The sequence below is a fragment of the Mchenga conophoros genome, linkage group LG7 (genome assembly GCF_057382185.1).
Source record: "Mchenga conophoros isolate Kocher_MC1m ecotype Shallow Benthic linkage group LG7, M_conophoros_male_GT1.1, whole genome shotgun sequence".
Classification (NCBI taxonomy): Eukaryota; Metazoa; Chordata; class Actinopteri; order Cichliformes; family Cichlidae; genus Mchenga; species Mchenga conophoros.
This window is the reverse complement of record NC_140532.1, coordinates 63,525,836-63,551,977: the sequence shown is the minus strand read 5'-3', so window position 1 is coordinate 63,551,977 and position 26,142 is coordinate 63,525,836. Positions and strand designations below refer to the sequence as shown.

Genomic DNA, 26,142 nt, shown 5'->3' with positions numbered 1-26,142 from the left:
AGTTTGTACCCCATCCAGACACATTTCATCATTACCTTTGCCAGTCAAGTTGGCCAGAGGGTGGGCATGTTTTCACCATCTGCCTGGTTATTATCTGGGTGACAGATATTTCAGGATCGCAGGACAGATTCTTCATTTGGCCTCTACGATTTCCATTTAAATGTGGGACAAAAACTGTGGGAAAATCCTGCTCGTGTGACTTTTTCACTGGTTTAGTGGGTAAACCAAACCTGAAAAACAACAAAAGTAACAGCAGGCTGCTGCTGTGGAAACGAGAGTCAACATGAGAGTTTCTAGAGAAAGCTGTAACGGTTTTTCCTTTTTGTTACACATGGCTTAAAGACAAACCGCTATACAAGCGTAAAAAGTTTAACCGTTACCATGAAACTTCAGCAACTGAAAGGATTTTTTTTAGAAAGATAGCAAGAGGTCTGTAAGTAAATCTTTGAATAAGAAAATTATGAAATCTGTACTAATTTGCATAAATTTCCAACAGACAAGTGTACAAGGTTTCATGTACAGACTGTGCCTTGTGTGAAATAGCCGTTGCCTATACAATAATGTACTTACAACTCTGAGGCTGATAAGAGCCCTGTGAATAGACCCGGTTAGCATCAAACACACATTCCACCAATCACACTCCTCTTTAGCGGGATCGTCTGCCACCAGCCGACAGGTGAGGTCTCACAGACAGGAGACGGGAGGAATCAGCGCCACATAGTTTAATCCACACATTAACATTTGTTTTCCTTCTTTATAAAAAGCTTGGATGAGAGAGTATAACTTGTGAGAACAAGCACAGACGCAGAAACCAAAGTTGCAGAAAGAGTTAAAAAGCAGACATGTAGTTACTGTTATATCTGTAAGGCAAAATATTGCAAATACATATTATACAATAACATAATAATCCCCCCTCCCCCCAATCTGTGCCTTTCTACTGTGACAGCAGTAGCCCCTGGTGAATGTGCATGTTCCCTCCTGGCTTTGAGACAAAAAACACAATAAAACCAGACAAACAGCTTCCATACATCCTTAGACAGCATGTCTGAACTCCCCAATCCTGTGGTACTGCTCGTACCACAGGATGCGTGTCCCTAAATAACCCCTCATGGAACATACGGAATAAAGATTATTAAGCTTTATTTGAAAAACAGTGGTAAAAACAATTGTGTTGTCTATTGATGTGCATTTTGAAGGTGATTTCATTCAAACCAAGCGGTGGCTGCAGACCTGATCATACCAGCGATGATGTTTTTGTTCCACTGGTTGCTCTTTGCAGCTGATAAATAGCCCAAACTAGCAGAAATGTAGTGAAGGATCACCCAGGCAAACACAGCTGAACAGTTAATGACAGTTGTGATTATTCAAGACGCTAATATCACATATTCTGATGTTGCATTACAGAGTTTTAGAGTTGGGCAAGATGAAAAGTATGAGACAGTCGGTATCTGGCCTTTCCACCTAATGAAGTACCTGAAAATCAATGTGTATAATCAAAGTACCAATAACTGTTTAATACCAACAAGTAAGTTAAAATAATACTCTTAATCTGTGCCCTAAAATTAGATAATGGTTTATTTCCCAACCATAAACAGGATTAACTGTGCAAAGTAAAATGTTCATCCTCCTGTTATTTAACTCTACAATACATCAATATGTACACAGAAGGGAAAACTTCCACTCAGGCAAGTGTGGCAGGGATCTTGGCTTATAGCCCATTAAACACAGACATCATACAAGTTTTCCATTTCTAGATCAAAGACTTGAATGTGTTTGAAAACATGTTTGTTGACTTTCCGTACCTCAGCTTTGTTCTGCTTTGTGTCTGTCGAATCCTGCGGGTGTGAGTTGGTTTGCGTCTCCTCCATGCTGACCAGCTTCAGTTTGAGAAAGGACACCTCATCCATCAGATCCAGCTTCTGAGTTTCTAGCGAGGTCCTGCTCATCAGCTCCTGGGAGAATCACATGTGCACCATCTAAGTCAGATGCATGGGAAGCAAACACGCAACTTACTCAAGCTAGAGCAACGCAGCTTTTGGAGATCGGTGTTGTGAGACTAAGCAGGCTACTCCACTCAGCGTATTATTGTTCCCACACTAACAGAGCAGAGCGGTTGGGGCCCAGACCCCACAAAGCTAAATATATACACACACACAAGCGTGCTAGAGACTCTATTAATATATGCCTTCTTTAGTATGAGAGAGAGTAAAAGAAAGAGCATCTAAAAAAGAGAGGGAACGAAAAAAAGCACTCTAGTGGACATGAAGGAACGTTTTTCTGACTCATACAAAACTCTGTTGCTTTCAATTCCTCATCTAAACTCCTTTAAATTGCACTTCCTCCTTTCTAAACTCAAACTACAGTTGACCTGGATTGCTGATTAAGCCTTTAACGTCCATCTTCTTGCTCCATACTTGTTTAGTATGAAACATTTAGAAAGAAATGGGAAGAAAAAACACCCCCAAACAGACCAAATATGAACTTACCAGCTTTTTGTGCACCAATTTAAAAAGCTTAATAAGGAAAAACAAAATTGGGACACGTGTAAAAACTAGGACTGCCAACTCAAGTGTGACCCCCACTCATGATAATATAACAATAACTGTGGAAAAAAAATTACAACTTTATATGATTCCAGGAGGTTTGGTTCTGGGGCAATGGTGTCGAATGGCGGTGGCTAAAGCTGCCATATCCCTGTTACTTTTAACTTTGCTAAACAGGACAAATGTCGTTGATATATGCAGGACTCAGCTTGTCCAGTTAAAGCAGAGCACTCGATTAGACCAGCTACGCCCTGTAGTCACACATGTGCGAGTCAAAACGCACAGTTGGGTATTTAACCGAGCAGTTAGCGTTAGCTCAGAGCGCTGTGAAGGCAAAGAGGAGTGGGAGCTTTAGAAAGAGCACAAACAAATCTGAAAATGAACTAACTGAATGAAGGCTCGCAAAAGTTCACCTCTTTCTAGTCCAGTCCTTCAGTCAGAAAAGCAACAAAAGCCAAGTGAGTGAGTCAGTGTAACGTAACCGCTTTGTTATGGGAAGTGATTTTCCCGTAGAAGCTGCCGCTTTGACAGAAATGTTTTTGCTGTAAGAGGTAGTCATATTTTCTTTAGTCACAGTCAGCAGTAGGTACTGAAAGTCTTTTACTGAGAAAGCAGAGAGCTGTGATGAAGTGCAAACTGAGGCTGTAAACATACATTTTCTGCTGTTTAATAGTTTTTAATGTATCACACTCTTGTTTTAAATCTCTCGTAGAGACATCGGATAGGCAGACTTTCTCAATGCCTCCAAATCGAGCTACTTTTATGTTGTCACTTGTGTTTCATGAGCCTTTGATTATTTTTGTGTGCTTTTACTGTACTTGTTTGTAATTCTTCATTTTCTTTGTTCTGCTTTTAACTGTCTTGTGCTCTCCCTCCCAGTTTTCTGTAACTGATAGGTTTGTAGCATAAACCTATTCGCTGAAACGTTAAGACAATATAATTACACTGCTAAGCAAGACACAAATAGGCAAAGTTCTTCATGTTACTCGTGCACGGGAGAGAACCGGACAACCGCTTGACTCCAGTTGGTCTCGTCCGTTCTCCCATACACTGTCCTTTTATTGAGGTTACATGAATATGCATAGGTTCATTAACATACGACGTCTACATACAAACAAAGAGTACCTTGCCTGTGTGTGTGTGTGTGTGTGTGTGTGTGTGTGTGTGTGTGTGTGTGTGTGTGTGTGGGGACTGCTGATCAAAGGGTCAAACATCCTTGGTCAGGAAGAGGGTAGCCTCCCCCTCACCCTAGATGGTTCATCCTAGATAACACGGTGAGGAAGTCCTGCAGTTCATCTAAACAAAGAGCACTTAGACTAGAACAGACGCAACTACGTTAATCCTACCATAAAATAATAAGACACGGTATGACCTCTCATGCTCCCAAAGTGCTGTCTAATACACACAAAGTTTGCAGACTATCAAGGATCAAAACCTCTACCAATCTACAACTAATTACAAAACTCTAAGCATATATAAGTAAATATTTCTAAGCATAAATGACAATCAACAATACAAATCTAACAGTAACCTTTAAATGTTTCTCAAACGTTTTATTACGATTTGCTTTACCGTGACTATCTTGTCTTGTGAAGCATCTTGTAGCCTTATAGTTGAGCTATATAAACGTATTATTAATGCAAAACTTTTTTGAGATGGTTTTGGAGCAGAACAACAATCAGAATCATTTTTTGCTTCTCTATTTTTTCATTTGTGCGTGCACATTTTCAAAATGCCAAATGAATCAAATTCAATAAAAAAGATGCTGGGATTTTTTTAGAATTATAGCCACACACTTCTCACATGAGCCTATTTTAAATAACATATATTTAAGACAGAAATTCAATGACTTGTGAGCGGTCAAATAAAGTAGATTACTGTCCATTAAATGTCAGACAAGGAATTTCTTTCTAAACGGAAACATCACACAGTAAACAAACTGTGTCAACACCACAGCCACACAAATGAACAACTAAACCCCATAATCACTCCAGCTCAGCAGCCACACACACACACACACACACACACACACACACACACACACACACACACACACACACACACACACACACAGATATTTAGAAAATCTCTTTCGTTATGGCAGCTGACTGTCAGTTTGCAATCTAACACCAGTGTCACTTACAGAGGGATAAGCCGCAATATTTAGAGGTAATTCATCCACACGCTGTGGTCATGGCCCACGGCTCAGCTGCCTGACATTTGCTTTCCTTTAATAATGAGGCCGTGCCGTGCATGTGACTAATTATCATATGCACCACATGTCATGGTCCTGGGCCATGTTGGCCCAGTGTTCTTAGTTTTCTTGTATGTTTGTATTTTGTTCCTTGCTTAGGCCATGTTTTCTGAGTTGCCCTGTTGTGTTGTTCCCTAAGTGTTTTCCCTTCATGGCTTTTACCCCCTGTGTGCCCCTCTGTGTATCTGTGAGCCCTCGTCTCTCCTTATGTTTTATTCCATGTTTCCCCTGCCCATTATGTCTAAGTTCTCCCCGTGCTCTCTCTTCCCCCTGTGTGCCCTCTATGTATTTATGAGCCCTTGTCTCCCTTTGTGGTTGTTTCATGTTTTCCCAGCCCGTTATGTCTGTGTTTTCCCCGTGCTCTCTCTCCTCCTGTCTGAACCTCTGTGCACTTCCTGTTTACTTTGTGACTCTCACGCCCGTACATGTCATGTTCAGTTCACCCCGCCCTGTCTCGTTATGATTATCAGTGTCAACTGTGTTCCCCGTGTGTTCCCACTTTCCTCGTTAACCCTCTGTGTATTTCTGTCTGCGTCTCCCTCTGTTCAGCGTGACGTCGTCCCTCATGTTGTGTGGATCTTCCTGTGCCTTCCTGCGAATGTTAGTTTACTTTTTCCCAGTTAGTTCTGTATTTCCTGTATTCTGCCGTGCCAGCATTAAAGCTGTGTTCTTTAAGTTTATCCCCATGTCTGTGAGTCTGCATCCTGGGTCCTTCTCCTGCCTGCCGCACAGCGATTCATGACAGTACAACGTCACCACAACATGGACCCAGCGGATTCATCCCGGGAACATGACCTCTCCCGCATCCACCGCCTGATCGAGCGGGTTTCCCTCACTAAGGACGCTAAGACCATGGCAGTTGGGATTAACGCTATAGAAGCGATCCTGGAGGGGAATCCTCATTTGCGCATACTAAAGGGATTTATGGGCTTCATGGACCAGCTGCATGAAGCCCAGGAGGTGCTACAAGCTCGGGAACTCGCGGCTTTTGCCCGCTCCCAGTTTGCTAACCCGAAGCCACCGCAGCAGCAGCCGCGGAGCACGGAGCTTCGCGCTACGCAGCAGCGACGGTCACGGGGGAGAGGCGTCTCCACTCCTCTGCCGCGGGATTCCTCCGCGTGCTGTTCCGAGCCAAATTCACCGGCCTCCTTCTTGGCAGCGATGTGGTCAGAGGATGAGGAGCAAGTTGTCATCCCTCCGCCATCACAAGTTTCCTCCGCCACTTCCGTTCCCTCGTCTGGGAGGAAACGCCGCTCACGCCGCCGGCACCCCTTACCTCAACTGGATTCGGGAACTTCTGAGCAGCCGGCTGGGGTGAGTGACAAGAACACTTTTTCTGTCTCGTCTGCGGGGGGCTGTTCCCTCTCAGGGGATTTAAAGGACTTTGTTCATTCTCCTTTGGAGCTTAGAACCATACACGGCAAACCGAAGGTTAACCCAGAGACTAAAAATTCCAGAGAAGCGCTTGTTGCTGCTAAACTAGCGTCTCCTGACCCTATTGGGCTAGTGCAGCCTGCTCTTCCCCCCACTGGCAGCTCAGCTGAGCCGTCTTTGTCTCCTATTTCTACTAAGAGCCCAGACGAGCTCAGCCTGCCTGCTAAAGACTGTTTTTTACCTGCCCACTCAGAGCAGGGGAACCCAAGGAAAACTGTTTTCTCTGAGCCCATCCAGCGGGTTAAACTGTGCTCTGGAGGCTCAGGAGAACATAGGCCACCACCCTCTTTACGTTTGCTACAAACACCTCTTCAGCCAGAAGCTCAGTTAGCTGCCCGGCAGTCCCCGGTTCAGTCTCCTCCTGTTCTCCAGTCAGTTCAGTCGAGTTCAGTGCACTCTCTTGTATTGCCAGCACCTCAGCCACTAGCACTGCCTGCACCTCAGCCACCATCTCCACCCACTCGTTTTCAGGAGGAGGATAGCCCCACACAGACTTTTGTTGCTCCACAAGACCTGGCTACCTTTGTGACTTTTGCTCTCTCCAGGGCCTCCCCAGAGGTTAGATGTCAGCATTCAGTTAACTCTGGCCCCCTGGATGTAAAGAAGCCAGCGCTACCTGTTTTTTCCCTGCCAGAGGTCCCCGTGCCTGCTGGTTCTGTTGCGTCCCTGCCAGAGGCCCGTGTGCCTGCTGGTTCTGTTGCGTTCCTGCCAGAGGCCCGTGTGCCTGCTGGTTCTGTTGCGTTCCTGCCAGAGGCCCGTGTGCCTGCTGGTCCTGTTGCGTTCCTGCCAGAAGTCTCCGCACCTGCTGGTTCTGTTCTGTGTGTGCCAGGGGCTCCAGTGCCCACTGGTTCTGAGACTGTTTTTGCTGGGGGGCCCGAGGGGCCCGTTCAGCCTCACGCCGCATCAGCTGGAGGGCCCGAGGAGCCTGTCCAGCCGCCACCTGCGACCGCCTCGTCGTCGCCTGGTCCGGCTGCATCCGCCTGTGCTTCTGCTACGCCTGGGCCAGCCTCTGCCTGTGCTTCTGTTACGCCTGGGCCAGCCTCTGCCTGTGCTTCTGCTACGCCTGGGCCAGCCTCTGCCTGTGCTTCTGCTACACCTGGTCCGGTCTCAGCCTCTGCTTCTGCTACGCCTGGTCCGGTCTCAGCCTCTGCTTCTGGTCCAGCTTTGGCTTCTGCTTCTGCTCCGCCTGGCCCAGCTTCAGCTTCAGCCTGTGCTCCGCCTGGTCCAGCCTCAGCCTCTGCAGCTCCGCCTGGTCCGGCCTCAGCCTCTGCAGCTCCGCCTGGTCCGGCCTCAGCCTCTGCAGCTCCGCCTGGTCCGGCCTCAGCCTCTGCAACCTCGTCTGGTCCGGCCTCCGAGTCTTCGTCCTCGTCTGGTCCGGCCTCCGAGTCTTCGTCCTCGTCTGGTCCTGCCTCGTCTGGTCCTGCCTCGACTGGTCCTGTGCCCACCAGGCCATGGCCAGCACGCCTGGGACTGGAGGGCCGCCGCTGCCTTCCGCGCGGTCGGCCCCCTGAACTGCTCCGTCGTCTCCTTCGCCGCCGCCGCCGCCTTCCGCGCGGTCGGCCTCCTGAACTGCTCCGTTGTCTCCTTCGCCGCCGCCGTTGCCTTGCGCACGGCCGGCCTCCTGAACTGTTTCCACGTCTCCGCCGTTGCCTTCCGCATGGTCGGCCCCCTGAACTGCTCTGTGTTTGGGTTGTTTTCTTGGGCTCCGGTGTTTGCTGTGCTCTTCTTTTGTTTTCTGTTCCGAGCCCTCCGTCCTGGGCCCCCGCCGCCCGCCCTGGGTTGTTTTCTGTTTGGTTTTGTTTTTCTGTGTTTGGGCTGTCTGGAGCCAGCCCTTGAGGGGGGGGTACTGTCATGGTCCTGGGCCATGTTGGCCCAGTGTTCTTAGTTTTCTTGTATGTTTGTATTTTGTTCCTTGCTTAGGCCATGTTTTCTGAGTTGCCCTGTTGTGTTGTTCCCTAAGTGTTTTCCCTTCATGGCTTTTACCCCCTGTGTGCCCCTCTGTGTATCTGTGAGCCCTCGTCTCTCCTTATGTTTTATTCCATGTTTCCCCTGCCCATTATGTCTAAGTTCTCCCCGTGCTCTCTCTTCCCCCTGTGTGCCCTCTATGTATTTATGAGCCCTCGTCTCCCTTTGTGGTTGTTTCATGTTTTCCCAGCCCGTTATGTCTGTGTTTTCCCCGTGCTCTCTCTCCTCCTGTCTGAACCTCTGTGCACTTCCTGTTTACTTTGTGACTCTCACGCCCGTACATGTCATGTTCAGTTCACCCCGCCCTGTCTCGTTATGATTATCAGTGTCACCTGTGTTCCCCGTGTGTTCCCACTTTCCTCGTTAACCCTCTGTGTATTTCTGTCTGCGTCTCCCTCTGTTCAGCGTGACGTCGTCCCTCATGTTGTGTGGATCTTCCTGTGCCTTCCTGCGAATGTTAGTTTACTTTTTCCCAGTTAGTTCTGTATTTCCTGTATTCTGCCGTGCCAGCATTAAAGCTGTGTTCTTTAAGTTTATCCCCGTGTCTGTGAGTCTGCATCCTGGGTCCTTCTCCTGCCTGCCGCACAGCGATTCATGACACCACAGAATTTATAGATCCCTTTAAAGAGGCTGTGCTCATCTCCAGAGTTAAATATGGCACGACTAGACAGGAGAACTTGAAGTATATACTATCTAACGTCTTGATGCATTCTCAATCATCCAGGAAAGTAAATCTCCAAAAAGTTGATTCTGTTCATCTGGACGTAGCGTTTTGTGGGAGAAATGTTTCGTCACTCATCCAAGTGACTTCTTCAGTCTCAGCTGACTGCAGGTTTCCCCAAATCTTATAAACAGGACATTTGCATAATGACTGAAACCAGCCCACTGAAGGTAGAATGGGCTGGGAGGTCAGTTCCTTAATCTTAACCTCATACCACAGGCTATACCCAGGGGAGTCTACACCAAGCCTGTATGGTTTACCAAAAATACATAAACAGGGTGCACCTTTAAGACCGATTGTCTGCATGATCAACTCTGTCACCTATAACATCTCCAAGTTTCTGGCTTCGATCCTCAACCCGCTGGTGGGCAGCTCTGAACACCACATCCAGAACACCCTGGATTTTGTTGAGAAGGTGAGAGATGTCATTATGGAGGCAGATGAAACCATGGTCTCGTACGACATTACATCTCTCTTCACTTGCATCCCAGTCACGAAAGCGTTGGAGGTAGTCCGTAAGAGATTAGGATGACCCCAACCTCAGCAACAGGACCACTCTCAGCATCGACCAAGTGTGTTTGAACTGTGTCTTCATTCCACCTACTTCACATACAAGGGTCAGTTCTACAGGCAGAAACATGGGTGTGCCATGGGCTCCCCAGTTTCACCCATCGTGGCCAATTTGTACATGGAAGAAGAAGCAGAAGAACTGCACATCAAGAAGGCCTTGAGTAAATGTGGTTATCCCAGCTGGACTTTTGTCAAAGTGGGAAAGGCACCTAAAGAAAGCTCCAGCCGATCCAGGAGAGAAGGACAACCGCTGCCCAAGTGAAAACCTGTAGTGATCCCATATGTGTCAGGAGTATCGGAGCAGTTGAGACGCATTTTTTCTAAACACCGGGTCTCTGTGGCTTTTAAACCCCAAAACACGCTGCGCCAAAAACTGGTCCACCCCAAGGATCGGCTCCCCCGACACAAACAGAGTAACATAGTGTACGCTGTTAAGTGCCAGGAGGATTCCCGGGATATATACATCGGGGAAACCAAACAACCTCTGGCGAAGCAGATGGCACAACACAGAAGAGCCACCTCGTCAGGCCAGGACTCTGCAGTCTGTTTACACCTACAGGCCAGTGGACACTCTTTCAAGGATGAGGATGTACACATCCTGGACAGGGAGGAACGCTGGTTTGAGGGCGGAGTCAAGGAGGCCATTTACGTGAAAAGGGAAAGACCATCTCTGAATCGAGGAGGGGGCCTAAGGATACATCTTTCGCCATCTTACATGCTGTGATTGCAGCCATTCCCCAACTCTCTGTGAATGGTACTCATGGCCATTGATCAGTGGGTTTTGGTCAGTGGTTGTTGATCAATGGTTATGAGAATTTGCATAATTAAGATTAAGGAACTGACCTCCCAGCCCATTGTTCCTTCAGTGGGCTGGTTTCAGTCATTATGCAAATGCCCTGTTTATAAGATTTGGGGAAACCTGCAGTCAGCTGAGACTGAAGAAGTTACTTGGATGAGTGACGAAACATTTCTCCCACAAAACGCTACGTCCAGATGAACAGAATCAACTTTTTGGAGATTTACTATCTATTTGTTTAAAAATTAAACACTCAATAAAATCGCAGAAGTAGAAGTTTGGTACTGTTTTTGCCTGTGAACTTACCTTTACATCGCTCACTATGTTCTGAAAACAAATCCCATGCTGTTCTATTCTCTCGGTGTAACTAGCATGCTGCCCTATTATATGTTACAGTAGGCTCTGGTGCATAGGTAATCTTCTTATATATTTACCCCGTCATTTTATGTCATGTCATAAGTAGTCATCTACTCTCAGCCCCTTTCAAATATGCACTGCTTCTGATTTTAACACGTCAGTTTTAGGTCTGTTTGAGCACCTTTGCTTGCTCCCCTGTAAAAAGTTACATCAGGCACTTTAAACCTAGCAACAGTTCATTTTTTATGTTTTTCCGCTATGTGTTGACATGCCAAAAGGTTATGGAGATATGAGTTCTTCACTTCAGGCAGGTGAGCTTTTTTGACTCAGACGTGACCATATTTGGACGAGAATGTTGAGATCTAAGTTATAAGCTAAGGCTTGCAAGCTCTGGTTTTCATGTTGCATCTATAAAATGTAGAGGTGCAAAATCAAGATACATAAAAATATCCTCATTTCACTCACCAAAAGGCAAAGCACAGATTCACTGGGCATTCTGTGTGACATGGTCCCAAATGACAGAAAAAGATTGCCAACACAGTGGAAAGGCTCAGTTCAGTGACTACAGTTAGCTGAAATGAGGCCTGACCAAAATCAGCTATGACTCTTCATGCTGGCATAGTTGTTAATCCAAGCAGTCGGCTGTTTAGGCTAACCTTAAATCTACCCAAATGTTAACACATTCATCTTTCACATGAAAGATCCCCGGCTCAACACCCAGAGGAGACACTAACTAAACCTCAAAGGGGGTGACAATCTAATGCACTCCTGGTCCCGATCCAAAGCCCAGATAAATGGGATGGTTGCGTCAAGAGGAGTGTCCTGTGTAAAATCTGCTCTGGTTTAAAAATCTGGACACAGCCACTACAGCAACCCCTTGGGAAATATGGAAGCAGCTAATGTCCTCAGACATGCAACTGGACGTTGACGCAGCCTGCACTGGCATAAATGCTGGCATGGCTTCAGCTTTGAGTAGGTTCAAGGCTCTGCTTAGATTCACCACAGAAAGAAAACTCAAGCGTGACCTTTAGAGCCAACCTCAAGTGCCAACAGCAATTTTGGCACTTTCAGGATCCTCAGCCTCAGTGGTTCTCATTTGATTCAAGCCATTCCCATAACTGTAGGTAGGATGTGGCAATCATCATCATTTGCAAGTTGCAACATTTTATTATTTTATTATTATATTATTGATATTTCTCAATCTCTGGTTGCCAAATCACGGACTGTTTTAGAGACCTCCGCCTTTTTGTTTTGGCCAAAAACGCAGAAAATAAAGAAACATCAGCCAGAGAGTGCATGGAAACCAAAAATACTGGGAAATTGCTGGGCTGTTGATATTTTTTGGATAATAATGAAGACAGTGAATGACGTCTGCTGTTGAGTCAATTACATTTTTAATGAACATGGCAAAATATTAAAACATAATGGCCCATGAATGTTTATGCGCGTTATACTTGTCTTGTATGTTGTTTAGGATACTGTGTAACTACAACAGTGTAAGCCGTGTAGACAGAAATGTCTCAGTACAGTAATTTTTATGTCTAAATAAAGGCACTGTAGGACATGTAGTCACAGTATGACTACATGTGTGGGTGGATATCCTCCAGCATGAGAACTCTGCACCCTGTGGTGTGTGTGTGTGCCCTGAGGGCTATTTCTTATTAGATTAGTTGTGGTTCCCACAGCAAACAGCAGCCCTGCAGCGCTGAAACATAATGCTGCATGGCTGGATAAACTCTTGTTCGCCTGTCGCTTGTCTCTCTCGCTCACACACAGACACACAACTTGTTTGTGTTTGCTCATGTGAATACTATCCTGTGAATACACTACACAGAATCAGACGTACAGCATCCATCTCCACGCCCAGCTGACGTCTGTTAACGGAGGCGCTCATGTTTGCAATGTGCTGCCGTGTGAAGTCCCTTAATTTCAGGCGTTTTCAGGTGTCCTTCTACCCCTGTACAACTTTTTGTTTTTCGGCTTCATGCTGACTGTCCACTTGAAGGTGCTGCACTTCACTTTTTCCCATTTTCTGGGAATAATCTAAGCTTCAAACATCTGTGGAGAGTTCTTAAGTCAGGGGTGTCCAACTCCAGGCCTCAAGGGCCAGTGTCCTACAGGTTTTAGGTATCATCCTGGGTCAACACACCTGAATCGAATGATTAGTTCATTACCAGTCACTTCAAGACATGTTGAGGAGGTCATTTAACCATTTAGATCAGCTGTACTGGATCAAGGACACATCTAAAACCTGCAGGACACCGGGCACGGAGTTGGACACCCCTGCCTTAGCCTCCTAAGACCTGAACTCTTCCACAGCATGCATTTTTAATTTCTCTTTGATATTTGGGCATATTGGGGCCCGATGAATGTAAAAACAAAGAATTACCAGATTTTTTTTACCTTACTTTTGTTTTTAAGAAAAATAAGAGCCACGTATTAGGATATTCGTTTAAAATTTTGAAAGAACAGTAGCAGTATAATGTCCTCGTAAGTGGATATCAGGCCCTTGTAGAGCAAAATTGAGTATTTTGGTCTAAATAACCCAAAATGTGATGTCCACATATGTGGACGCCAGGTCCTAGGAGGTAAAGTCAACTAACTTAGCATCCAACAATCCGGAGCTTTGCTGATATTTTGTTTTTCAAAATCTTCATTTTGTTTTTTTTCCCCACTTTTGCTAATGAAAGCATTAAAATATAAATGTGATTTTATGTGAAAACATAAACCCGCAGAAATCAGAAGATGAATTTATCGTGTGTCACAACCTCGGTATGATCCAAACCAGTGTACTCATACTTGTGTATTAGACACTGCAGAAGCAGACGTGTTTGCCACCTTTTAAATCCTTCAAACATGCCCTGTAATTATGCACGGAGAAGATTTAAGAGGTACATAACTGATAATAAAATACAACAGACACAACAGACGAGATAGAAACTGAAAACACCGGTCCACAGTTATCTTTCTCCTCACTCAGCCCTCATCTCTGCAAACCAAACATCTCATATCAGATTAACTATTTGAGCAGCGGTCGTAAACTGTAAAAGGGAACCACTCGCAGCTACTAACAAACAACCACAAACCAGGACGACAGCTGCAGATCAGTGCAGCTAAAACCAGGAAACACCACAAACGTCAAGTCACAAACCAAAAAGAAGATCAGTAGCAGCAGAGATTTTTTTTAAAAAAAAGAGAGAGAGATGTTTTATTCCTCCTGTGTTTTTACCTAAAACTGGTTTAGATCACTTGAAAAAACATCAACAGCAATAACTAATAGATAACAAAGGGTGGCTGGATGAGGGAGAAAAACGTCACGGCCGCGGTGGGGTATTTATTTGGGGGCTGTGGCCTTTTTATCCTCTGTGCCGACAGCGAGGAGGACAAAGAGCCTGTTGACGAGTCTAAACAGAAGCCTGATTCTGTGATGCACAGAGCTGCAGGCTTGTTGTGTCCAGCTTGGCAGAGCTCACGAGCTTGCCTCACTGGTGACGGCAACCAAAACAACTGAAACGACTAGAAGACTCTGCTTCAGAATTATGACCTACTGTGGGCAGCAGTAGAGAAATCCAAAGACTGGCCGGCTGAATAAACTTTCCATTTACTGCACTTTGCTCTACAATTATTGTCCAGCAGTGCCTTAAAGTGCTAAGTGCTTAGGAGCGCATACTAATGGGATTTTCAGTAAGGACAGACGTTGATGCACATGAGATAGTATTTATCTGTTTCCTGATACTGAAGACAACAAAACTATAAAACAATACAGATTCAACTGTTGCCTCTGTTCGCCTTGCACACATTTTGCAACATGTGACTGAGATCTTCACGCAGGATTAATATAGTCTGTATTTGACATTAATTTTCATATTCAAAAAACCCCAAAGGCTTGATGCTTTGACAATTCTTTTCAGTTAAGGACAAAGTATGTACATATAGAGAGATAGATTATATAGAAGTTATATGAAAATTGCTTTGATATTAAAAATAAATCTTTGATAACTCATAGGCCACATTGTACCGACACAAAGGCTTTGATCAATTCAAAGTGTATTCTTCTTTTTATTCGCTTGCTCTTAGTCCAGTTTAAATAGACCTTCAATGCTCTGTCGGTTTCCAAATATATCCCTTTGTTATTAACCTATGTTATAAATGTACTCACAGTTTACCAGATGTTGTAATGAAATGAATATTTAATAATCAGACTGGCCCATTTTCTGTCAACATCTTTCAGTAATGCTTTTGAAACACACAGGATTTCACCGCTGCTCATGTTTTAAAAACCATGTTTATGGAAACCTTTTTTCGGTTTCGTGTATCTGCTGCTGAAATCTGGGCTTTATTTCTATGTTTTGACTGATTCTCATCCCTCCAGGACCGACAGCAGTTCCATTAATGTAAAGTCAATATTAGTGGATTACATCCGATGAATGGGACATAGCTAGTAGCAGAACATTTTACATCCTTTATCTAAAAAGGTCACCTTCAAACTCACTGTACTGTAAGAGTAAACTCTGTCTAATCTCATTACATCTCACTGAACACTGAGTAACTTCGAGCTCTGACCCTTTAAAATCTAGTTGTTTTGATGTCTCTGTTATACCCACCACACAGCTAAACAGGGACAGAGTCAAAGGAGGCCAGCGAGCATAAAATCAAACTGGAACCCTCAATAAAACACTGCGCCACTCCTTTATTTATTCATTTACAGTAACAACTCACTCCTGCACTTTAGTCACTCTGAACATCCTGTTGGATAACTCCCTGCTATCACCTGAAGTCAGCGACTTGGTATTTGCTCTAACGTAAAACAGAAAAAAGACACGCCAAGTGACAACAAGGTCAACTCAATAAGTATGACCTCTGTCATAGTTTCATTTTCAGTTACCATCTGTCTGGGCACCATTTGAGACCACATTTAGTGTTTTAAATATAATACACTCTCCTCTTTAGGCTGATGCAGTTTGCACTGAGAACAAACAGCTACGGCCCTCTGTAGAGACCCTGTGTTAATACTGTTATAGCAATATATTTTATATACGGGGGTTAAAACAGCTTTCTTAATTGATTGAAATTAAACTAGTACAGAGAACCAAACAAACTGCAGTTCATCTAAAATCAACTTGAGGCTAGTTCCACAAAGTGAGTCACCATTACCACTGGCTCCTTTGTTAAAAGTCCCAAAGTTAGTGGTGAAATCTAAATTTTACAGATGATTTCACTCTCTGCTAGCCTAGCTTGCTGCCTTTAGTTGAGCCACAGTGTTAGCCAAAATGCTAACAATGACATCCAGAAACCACAAAGGCCATGTCCACCTTTTATGCAGTCTATTACTACAAATGCCATTTTCTTGCCATATTGTCTGTACTGTAGCATCAGAATCCCTCCAGGGTGGATCAAGCAACATGCAAACAATAATATTTCATCTGTTCAACATTTTTCTGTGACAGGTTTATAAATGGTGTTTTACACGTGCTTTACCTGTTGGAGCATTTCTTCAGTGGAGGCCAGTTTCTGGCGGTGTTCCTCCAAAGAACTTTCTAGGTCTCTGATCTTCTCTCCCTGGGCCTCCACCTGGTCGGTCAGAACGCTCACCTGGTGGGTGACACAGTCATACTGTATTACACCGTCCTCAGAGAGCGCTGGCTGATCACATGCTTAAGATAAGGAAAAAATAGATAGAAATATGCAGGAGTTTTAGTTGGTAAACATTGTTTCTGCTACACTGGATACTGGATTTTAGTCACTGATACAAGTTTTTATGGGAGATAGAATTACTATTACTATAGTACTATATAATATGCTATATATACTGTATAATAGTACTAATACCTGTGATAGACAAATATTATCAGTTTGAGTCTACCCTACATATTCAAAAGTCCACAGCTTTTGGTTTATGTTTGTGTCTTTATGTCTTTTTCTTCTTTCAATCCACATAAAAGAACACATCATCACATACTTCAACTCCAAACCAACACACACACATTTACTCAGCAGTCTGTCACCTAGGAATGTATTGCACACTTACTATAATCTCTCTGACAACCCATTCACCTCCTGCCAAACGTGCACCCACACACACACTCAAAGATCCCTCCTGTTCACCTAAACGATGCCAAATCCATCTGACAGCAGCTGACTCTCTGTCACTTCAGTTTCTCTGATTTTTACCCCTGCAGCCACGTCCTGTCGCACATTGCTCTGGCACAAAAGAATATTTTGTCAAGTTTTTGGCTTGACACTTGTAACCGCTAACAGAACATGAACATGTGTTATTACAGAGGGACTGGTCTGCTAAACCTGCCCTCCCTGGCACTGATGAACCATGAACAAGTGAGTAAATGAATGAACAAGTATCTGAATGAGTCACGTCTAAGAGCCTTGTGTTAGGTTTCGCACCAAAAACATGGATACCACTAACGCTTGACAAACATGACGCAAAGATAAAGTAAGTAAAAATAAAGAAACAACACGGCGTGATCTTGATATGACTGTATAAACTCCAAATGCTAAAGACAAAAGTTAAAAATACCCCTTACCTCCTTCCTCTGAGCCACACACACACAAACAGAGGTGAATGCTCTCGACAAAGCTAGAAGGAAGTTAGTTACTAACCACAGAGTGTGTCTATACTAGCACACGCTGAAGCAAGACAAAGCTTCACATAAGCAGTCTTAAAGTAGAGGCAGGTGAAAAGGCAGGAAGGCACTACGGAGGGGCAAACTGTCCACAGCCAATTAAATCACCAGTCAGTAAAAACAAGCCCCGGTTCACTTGGATCTCAACCAATCACGGGCAGTGTCAGTTGAGGAATGTGTAAGAAGTAGGTGTGCGGGTGGTGGTGGTGGTGGTAACGAACGAGATGTGGACTTTGTGAAAACTTTGCAAACCGGGGTTGTCCAGACGGGTGGTGCACTTATCATCAAAAAAAAATCATCCGCTCGCGTGGGCTTCCCCAGAGCATAAAACAAACATACACAGAGACACGGAGAGCATAAAGGGGCAGTTCCAAAACGACAAATTAACTAGGAGGGATGTAAAGACAGACTGTGGAAATCACAGCTGCATGAACTGGCTATTAAAGAGTTTTGACAGCACAGAGCACCTCCTGACATCATATAGTTAGATGACATATAATCATCTTTACTGCAGCCGACTAGGCGCTGGCGGTTACTGCAAGTCGTATGTAAACACCCTCACATGCTTTCGAAGGTGTCCGGACATGTTTTGTTATGAAATAACACGAAATATCTGAACTCACAGGATTACAGATTAAAGGACAAGATGTTTTTCCAGCGTGGAACAAATCCTGCCAGACAGTCTCCTGGCTCATTTATGGCAGGGATCAAAAAGTTAGATGTAGTTGTGCATGCCAAAATAATTACAACCACATCTGAACAAGCAAACTGGGACAGCAAAGGAAAAGTACACTCTGAAAATGTGATATGAAAGTACACAGGCAGCATAGGCACGTTGCGTACATACTGTATGTGTCTTTGTATTAAATGTTCAGTTGACACCGTCTATAACTTAGATAGATAAGAAATATCTGACCTGTAGCACCAGAGACTCCTTGTCTCCCTCTAGGCGAAGCAGTCGTTCTTGGTAAGTTTCATTGTTGGCTGGAGAACAGAGGTTCACCTGGACAAATGCACACAGAAGAAACACACAAAGTTCATGAAGAGGTTAAGGATGAAAGATAAGGGATGGCTTATTTTTATCTTCAAGCACTGAAGCAGAGAGGCACATCCTCTGTCCCTAAATCAGCAAAACTGCAGTCTTGTTTACACCAAAGACTGTATAGAAAAAATGAAGGTAGCCAAGGTGACCGTTTCCAAGCTTCTGTTAGCGGATTTTAGTCAGTGGCTTTTTTGGTGTGTATGTGAGAGGTGGAGATGACAACTTGTTAGCCTGCTACAAAAGCTTCCTAATGAGTGTTTATTTGTCTAAACCACAGATGAATAGATGCCTGCTCATCCTAAACATCTTAGTTTGGCACATGGAAGCTAAATTTGGCAGGTCTGATGCTGAATTACACCTTAACCACCCAACAAACGGGGGGGATGCGCTTCCCCAAGACAGGGGCAATTTCATCTAGCTACTCATAAGCCAGATACAACTAGGTTCTCTAAAGCAGAAAAGAGTATCTATTATTCACAAAACTGCACAAATACATGCTGTTGAAGTCAGAAAATAACTTATTTACTTTGTCTGGGATGCTTTGAACAAAAGCAAAATGCATGATTCAGCAAACATACATATTGCCAATTTAAAATACAAAGACGTGTAAACTGTTAGATTACAGGTAGTCAGACTGAAATATCTATACAGTAAGATTATAAACAGCCAGTAATATGGCTTAGCTGCTAACGTTAAATGCATATAAATGTCAGAATATTGCTGATTTTTGCGCTGCTGATGCTTCAGAGTTTGACAAAGAACCAAGCTGTACACATAATCCTCTCGCTTAATGTCCAGAGCTGGTCTGGGCAAGACTGCTGACTCTTGCACAAGGAACTCACAGAGCCGATGCTGTATAAATACACATTTTTCACAAAGCACATGATACGAAGTTATGAAACATCATCTGACTCATCTGACTTCTGTTAATCTGGAAATAGCAGGATAGCGGAGCCAAATCATCGACATTGTGCTAAAGCTTGTGCTATAATTTCCACCTTTTTCATCTCTGACTACTGTAAGTCTAACAAAACATATCAGATATCAATGTATTTGCAGCAGCCTGTCAGGAGAAAAAGCCGTGTCAGGCTCTGTGTCGAAATAGAAATGCTTTCTAATGTGAACTTAAGAACATGCAAACAGTGAAAGAGACATTTCCCTTTGGTCAGAAGTTCTTTTGCCAGTTCCTTATTACCCTGCTATTAAGGTTATGGCAGAATTATGCACTCCACAACTCAGGAAGTGAAAATGAAAGTCAAGCCGAACAATTTTTAAATGGCTTTATTCCTGAATGATGATGTCTGTCCTGTTTCCATTTCTCTGCTCAGCTTTAAGAGTCAGAATGTGTTTGAATGCTGCTGGCTCCTCCGCTCCCCAACATGCTGCTGCAAACATTTGGAAAGAGAGGAAAACATTCTTATGATAAGATGATATTTTCTGCTTCTGTCAGCAAGATTAGAAATACCACCTGTTGTTAGAAACACTTTGGCTAAATCAGTTTGCACTTGCAGGCCTGTTAAACTGCAGCTGAGATTTAGCTTTGTGCTAACCCTACATAATGTTAAGAAACAGAGTGACGTGTACTGGCCAGTAACACTGTATCAATGCCAAACAAAGACTGTGTGGGAAACAGCAATATTACATTACAGCTCAAACCGAATGAGCTCTTAAAACTGGAGCTTCAACACTATGTTTGCCCTTAACAGAAATCTTGCTATTTCTTTTAAACCAGATTCAAGAAGGTGCTGGAAACATTCCTCAGAGGTTTTGGTGTATACTGACATGACAGCTGTCAGTTAAACATCTATGATCCCAAAGGTGCTCTGCTGGATTGGTATCTGGTGACTCTGGAGGCCATTTGAGCACAGTGAACGCATCGTCATGTTCAAGACACCAGTTTGAAATGATTTGAGCTTTCAGACATGGCGTGCCATCCTGCTGGAAACAGCTGTCAGGAGATAAGGTACACTGTGGTCATTAAAGGGATGTATGTGATCAGCAATCAGGAAGGCACTTGGTGTGGTCTTCTCCTAGTTCTCATCTGCTTCATGTTTTGAAGTGCTGCGCATTCAGAAGTGCTCTTCAACAAATCTTGGTTGTAAGGAGTGAGTCTTTGAGTTACCGTTGACGTCTTACATCAGCTGGGCATTTTCACACAGGGAAATCACCGGATGTTTTCTTTTTTCAGACCATTTCAGGCTCTGCAAACTCTGTTTTATTTGGGAAAAGTAGATCAGCAGTTTCTTAAATGTTCCGACCACCTTGTTTGGCATCAACAACCGTGCCATTTCCAGAGTCACTTAAATCACCTCTCTTCTCCATTCTGGTGCTCGTCTCAACCATGTCTGTGTTTACTTGTGTTTAAGATAATTTCACTTGCACCTGCTTCTACATGTTTGATTGTGTTTTTCCCTCTCACCACCAAACATCCAGTGTGGATATATGCTATAAAAGTATGAACCTTGTATATGACTACTTGAAACACTAGTATTGACACCAGCCCAAAAGTCCATTATAGATCTGTTTCCACCTGAAATGACAGAAAGCAGTAGCAGCTGTAAAGGAACTGATGGTCATTCTGGTAATATATCAAGACTGTGTGTGAAATTTAGGCCTGAATTAAGTATGACAATTATTATTATCAATTATTACAATCAATCAAATGACTGTGGATAATGTTAAAATCACTTGTAGTAGTAAAACCACATTGTCATCGCTCAGCACTGCAGTTCACCTCAGCTGTTAGCACATTTTGGCTAAAACAATTAGTTTGTTTTAATATCTGAAGTACTGAACTTGGTTACCACTGATTTCCATCAGCAGCAGGTAGCTGTATTCATCAAACATCCCACTGGTGATACTAAAGCTTAAGTTAACAACCAATTTGCAAACATGAGATGGTCGCGTTTGTCCTGTAGGAGTTCAAATTGCATTTTAGATGAATGCTGAGGTTGCTCAGGACTACTACAGGATTACTACAAAGAACTAAACACTGAATGCGTCCATGTTCTGTAGGGCATGAGACAGTCCAGAGAGGACAGGAAAAATATATATTTCATTTGTTAAATATTTTTCTTCAAGAAAAGCTCATCGTGTTTTTGGTGGAATTAAATGATATTTCATTTTTAACCACAGACTATGCTGATTATGGCATCTGCAGTGTTTTCTTGTACAATGATGATCGTGTGTCGGTGGAACTTTCTGCATCTGTCCCTAAAGATTTGAGGGGGGCCCAGATTTGCCAACAATCCCCACAACCATTACTGTCATTTAAGCAATCAACATTTAAGCCTCTTACTGCCAAAAATCCACTCCACACCCATCTAAACTACGATTAGCTTAACTAGCTTCAAAGTCCAGAAAAAATAAATATATAAAACGCCTTTAGGCTAAAATATGCAGCAGTGTAAATGTAACTGTTTGCTACAAGAAGCCGACCTTTCCTACTATCATGACGATGACCCAGTTTTAAAGAAAACGTAAACATCGAGGGTTTTTTTTGTGCTTTTAGCTGAAACTCTTATCTGATGCCACAACAACTACTCTAAACTTTAGCTTCAAGGCACATTAGTGAGCTTCCAAAACCTTATCAGTCTCTTTCATCCCTCAAAGGCCGTCTCAGCACACAGATGAAAAACCCTAAAATCAGCCTGTAATCCTGGATGAACTGTCTGAAGCTGAGGTCACAGGATGTACACCAGCTAGGTCACCTGACGTGGACCATATGGATGCATTAAACCCATTATCAGACTTTAAATTAAACAGAGACGGGGGTAGAAAGGGGGTGGGGGACAAACTGTTTCTTTCAGAGTGTCTCTTAAGTTATAAAATGTAAGGCTGTAATAATGTTACATTTACAGTTTCTCATTCCAGTGGGAAATCTGCTGTAATCACAGATCTTCCCATCAGAAGACCGAAGAGAAGCAAGGCCATTTCAGGGTGGTGATGACACAGCGTTTGAATGGACCGATAAAAGAAACCAGGCCAGTCTGTTTTTATCTGTTATCGCCTGGTGGATTGAGTGAGAATGGACAGAGCAAGACGATTTGGGGCCACAGTGTAATGTCTTTGCACTATCATTATATATTACAGTTCTGCAGTTGTTTTTTCAGTTTCCTTGAGTTTTCCATTAGCACTTCTGACTAAATCTGGGAAATTTAGCTGAAAACTACTAGAATATTAGTAGCAGTAAAAATTTAATTAAACAGGTTCTCTCTGTGAACCTAGAAAATATTACGTTTTTAGAGGCGTTTCAGTTTGTATCATGAAGTAAAAGTGCTTCCAGTACAAGTAAAAACAGGGTGGAGCATCAGTTAAATAAATACTGACCCATTACCTTGAGTGGTTTTTGCTTACACAGCACATTTTTATTCAAATATATTAAATCAGGTATTTATGATAATAGTGAAATAGTGAAATAATTCCTCTAATCAGCTAGGAAAATATTTAAATCATTTAGAGCTAAATATGAAATTACCTTTTGAGTTTTTTCAGGATGTTCTCTCAAAAAACAGGACCATAAAATTCATATTTTGTTCAACACTAATGAAATTCGAATCATAGTTCTAGTACAATTTATATAAAGTGAGTACACTTCACTGCAGCAGACCAAATATTTAACAAGGCTTTGCACAAGAGGAGAGGAAACACTATCCACTCAATATAAATGATTACACTGGAATGAATACAGACATGTTTTATTAGTCGTACTTTTCTCGGTGTATTCACAATAAATGTTGTGGCCAGTGGAATGGGTGGAACTGTAATGACATACAGTGGCGTGATCCCAGTGTCTAAGAATGCATGACAGCATGCAGCACACTACCCACCTACTTTAAGTGATTCACATAAAAGTGCTCCAAAGGTCAGCGCTCTGTAAGCAGGTAACATGTACGTCCACAGAATTCATGTAGAATTTTACTGCTCACTTTCAAAGTCAAAGCCTGACCTTCTATCCAAAACCAAATGCTTTTAGTTTTTGGTTTTCGTCCCTCGTTGGCCCTAATCTGAGTCGTGAGTGCTCATTCGATTTAGCGCTGCAGCAGCGTGTGCAGCACATTAGCTTAGGTATTCTCTCTAGTCACACCACAGTGTCTCTAAATGCAATTTATAGTCCAATTCAATTTGCTGTCTGCTCAGCTTGACAGTAAACAGTCCCACTGAGTGTGGAAAGTGAATCTGAAGGTGAGTCAGTGGCATTTAGGATGAATTGTCATTTCTGTTTCTCCATATCCAAGTTTGATTAACCTTCATCTTGATCTTACCACTATAATCACGTTAGCCTCAGCAATTCGAAGATGAAAACAGCTGTTTACTGTTACGTTTGTTTAAAAAAAGACAAAGAAAAAGGAAACAGGACCAAGCTGGCAGTGTGGGAGAAGGGAATGATAGCTGGTTTAGTATACTACTAAAATAAATGGCCTTTTCTCTGTCTGGAAGTAACCATCACACACGCATTAAACAAAATGATCACCTAATTTGCTCTTTAAAACTCTTTGCTAATTTGGTCCTCATTATCTGAAGTAAATATGACCAACTGTCATAAAAACACTGAATTAACTGAGTTCCGATTTTGATGCCCAAATTTGAGCTGGCGCACTGGACTTCTCTGAGAAATCAAAAGTTAATCAATTCAAACATTAAAACAAAATTTTCAAATGCAAGTAAATAACTGTGCTCTCTGGAGTTTTTTTTGTAAAGCACTACATTTGAAAATTCATAGATAGCAACGATAATTGTATTTTAGCTTTAAAAATAGAATTTTGATTAGTAAGTAAGGAAGTGAACTTTATTTATATGGTGCTTTTCAAAGACATAAAAGCCACAAAGTGCTGTATAACAATAAAACACAATTAATATCAATAGAGAAGTGAGTGAAACTGAATAAAAATAATTAACAGAAGAAAGTCAAAAGGCCTGAACTTCTGCACACTGGTGCATTGATCATTACAGAAACATAAAAAACCTTACACTGGTCTAATAAACTTGTTTATCACTGTAGTCGTATCTGGAACAATTTATAAATGGCAGCTTTGCTGTTGTGGGACCCTGTGATGTTCTCTGAGCATATGTGGAAAGCCCACACCCACCCACAGAACAAATCAGGAATAAATGATCATATGCAGGACACTGAGGTGGATCAGTGAAGGCTGAAGCAGCGTGATGAGAGTTATAACTGCCAGAATGAGATGTGTAGCCTCAGGGGAGTATCAACTCACATGGGCTAGCATTGAGATCAAGCTAATCTGCTGAATGCTAACAAAGGCTTTATTCCATTTTTAACAAAACAGACTGAATGAGTAACTTAGCTATCTTACTAAAAAATAAGAAAAGAGATTGTATTGCATAAATAATGTTAATTTAATTTAAATACGTTTTAACATGCTAATGTTTATTTCACACATGCTGGCCAGGTCAACAGCAAGTAAAAGAACTCAGATGTACATCCTCACACACAGATGCATCTGTGCACCTTTGTAAGGGTTCATTTATTTAATGCTATTTCACTCCACCCCTAACTTCACTCTACCTCAGATACATTATAAGATGCAGACGTGGCAGTAAAACAAATCCTGTCAGTAATCTGTTGGACGATTTGAAACACTAAGAGGAAAATCACAACGATGCACTGACAGAGCAAAACAGAGTTCAGGACAGTTTCAGCTGGGTCGTTGTAGCCGTGCCTACTAGTTATTGGTTCAGTCTATGGTTAACTTCGTCATCCAAGTTCCTCTTTCCAACTGTAACTATAACATGAAGTAGCATCACATTTGTTCAGTGCACTGGAGGTAGACAACTGATTGTATCAGTGCTCCAGATTGAGCCATTAATAAACCTTAGTTTGGGGTAAGTTTAGCAAACCTCTTGACTGGTGACTTTATGAATGCAATGAGGGAAGTCTGTGCTTTTTTGCTTAGAGTGCTGAACCCTCCTACCGGACCTGGATAAGCAGTAAAAGATGGATGGATATTTTTTATCCCAGCAAACTTTGAAATGAAAGTTATTCATCTCACTCATTTAGCTAAAAGATAAAACTGACCTAATAACGTTCCTAGAAGTGTAACTCACCATCTGGTGGCCAAGTGGTAAGATGCTCTTATCTAACCTTATAACCAAGTCCTGACCCTCTCACAGCCTTTTGAATTAGTGTGATGAAGTGCAGACTGGCCAACATGTCTTCAGTCCAGGTCTACTTCAAGAAGTCAAACAAAGAGCCTGTTTTTACACATTCTCTGCCCTGGTGAAGAGTCATTTCTCAAAATATACGTCCACTGTGGCAAAATATAAAATAATAATCCATAAAAATGACACAAGGCTCATGGAAGTCTAGGGGGACTCACTGACAGGCTTAAACTTTCTATTATTCTGATGAGTCACTGTGTCAGAGAAGTCCGAGTAGAATAACGTTTTAGCGTTAAATGTTAGATATTAGAGAAACAGATAGGAAGTAATGCAGAATGATGTGAATGAGGCAAAATGCAGCAAAATCTTTTAAGCATGTGAAGAAGCCCCTTAAAAGAGACAGAGCGACACCTTCAGTGAAGAAAACTTTGCACAATTAATTTCTTATCATATATATTCACAGAATAAATCCCAGAGAGAGGCATCAATAAAAACAGCATAAGCTGATTTACTGTCACCTTGAGATCTTTGCCATTGACCTTAGCAGTTGCTGGAACTCTGTGAATGATCTGTGAATGTTAGTTTAAAGGTCACATCTTGAAGAAAGAAACTGCAATAATGTAAAACACTAGCATGCTTAAAAGCAGCATAGCTTCACGATTTTAAAGATAAATTAAATAAGCCTAAGTAAATCAGACAA

The 26,142-nt window shown here is 42.7% G+C and overlaps 1 protein-coding gene across 3 annotated transcripts in view; it reads right to left on the bottom strand.

The window, feature by feature from the left end:
* ppfibp2b (PPFIA binding protein 2b) overlaps nucleotides 1-26,142 on the bottom strand; it is a 100,831-nt gene that overhangs the window by 31,240 nt on the left and 43,449 nt on the right. For all 3 annotated transcript variants that reach the window (XM_085280712.1, XM_085280713.1, XM_085280711.1), the window contains exons 4-6: nucleotides 18,195-18,281; nucleotides 16,119-16,232; nucleotides 1,803-1,952 (exon numbers count right to left, since the gene is read on the bottom strand). In XM_085280712.1, the coding sequence (XP_085136838.1) occupies nucleotides 1,803-1,952; nucleotides 16,119-16,232; nucleotides 18,195-18,281 (351 nt within the window). The remainder of the gene's footprint in view (nucleotides 1-1,802; nucleotides 1,953-16,118; nucleotides 16,233-18,194; nucleotides 18,282-26,142) is intronic.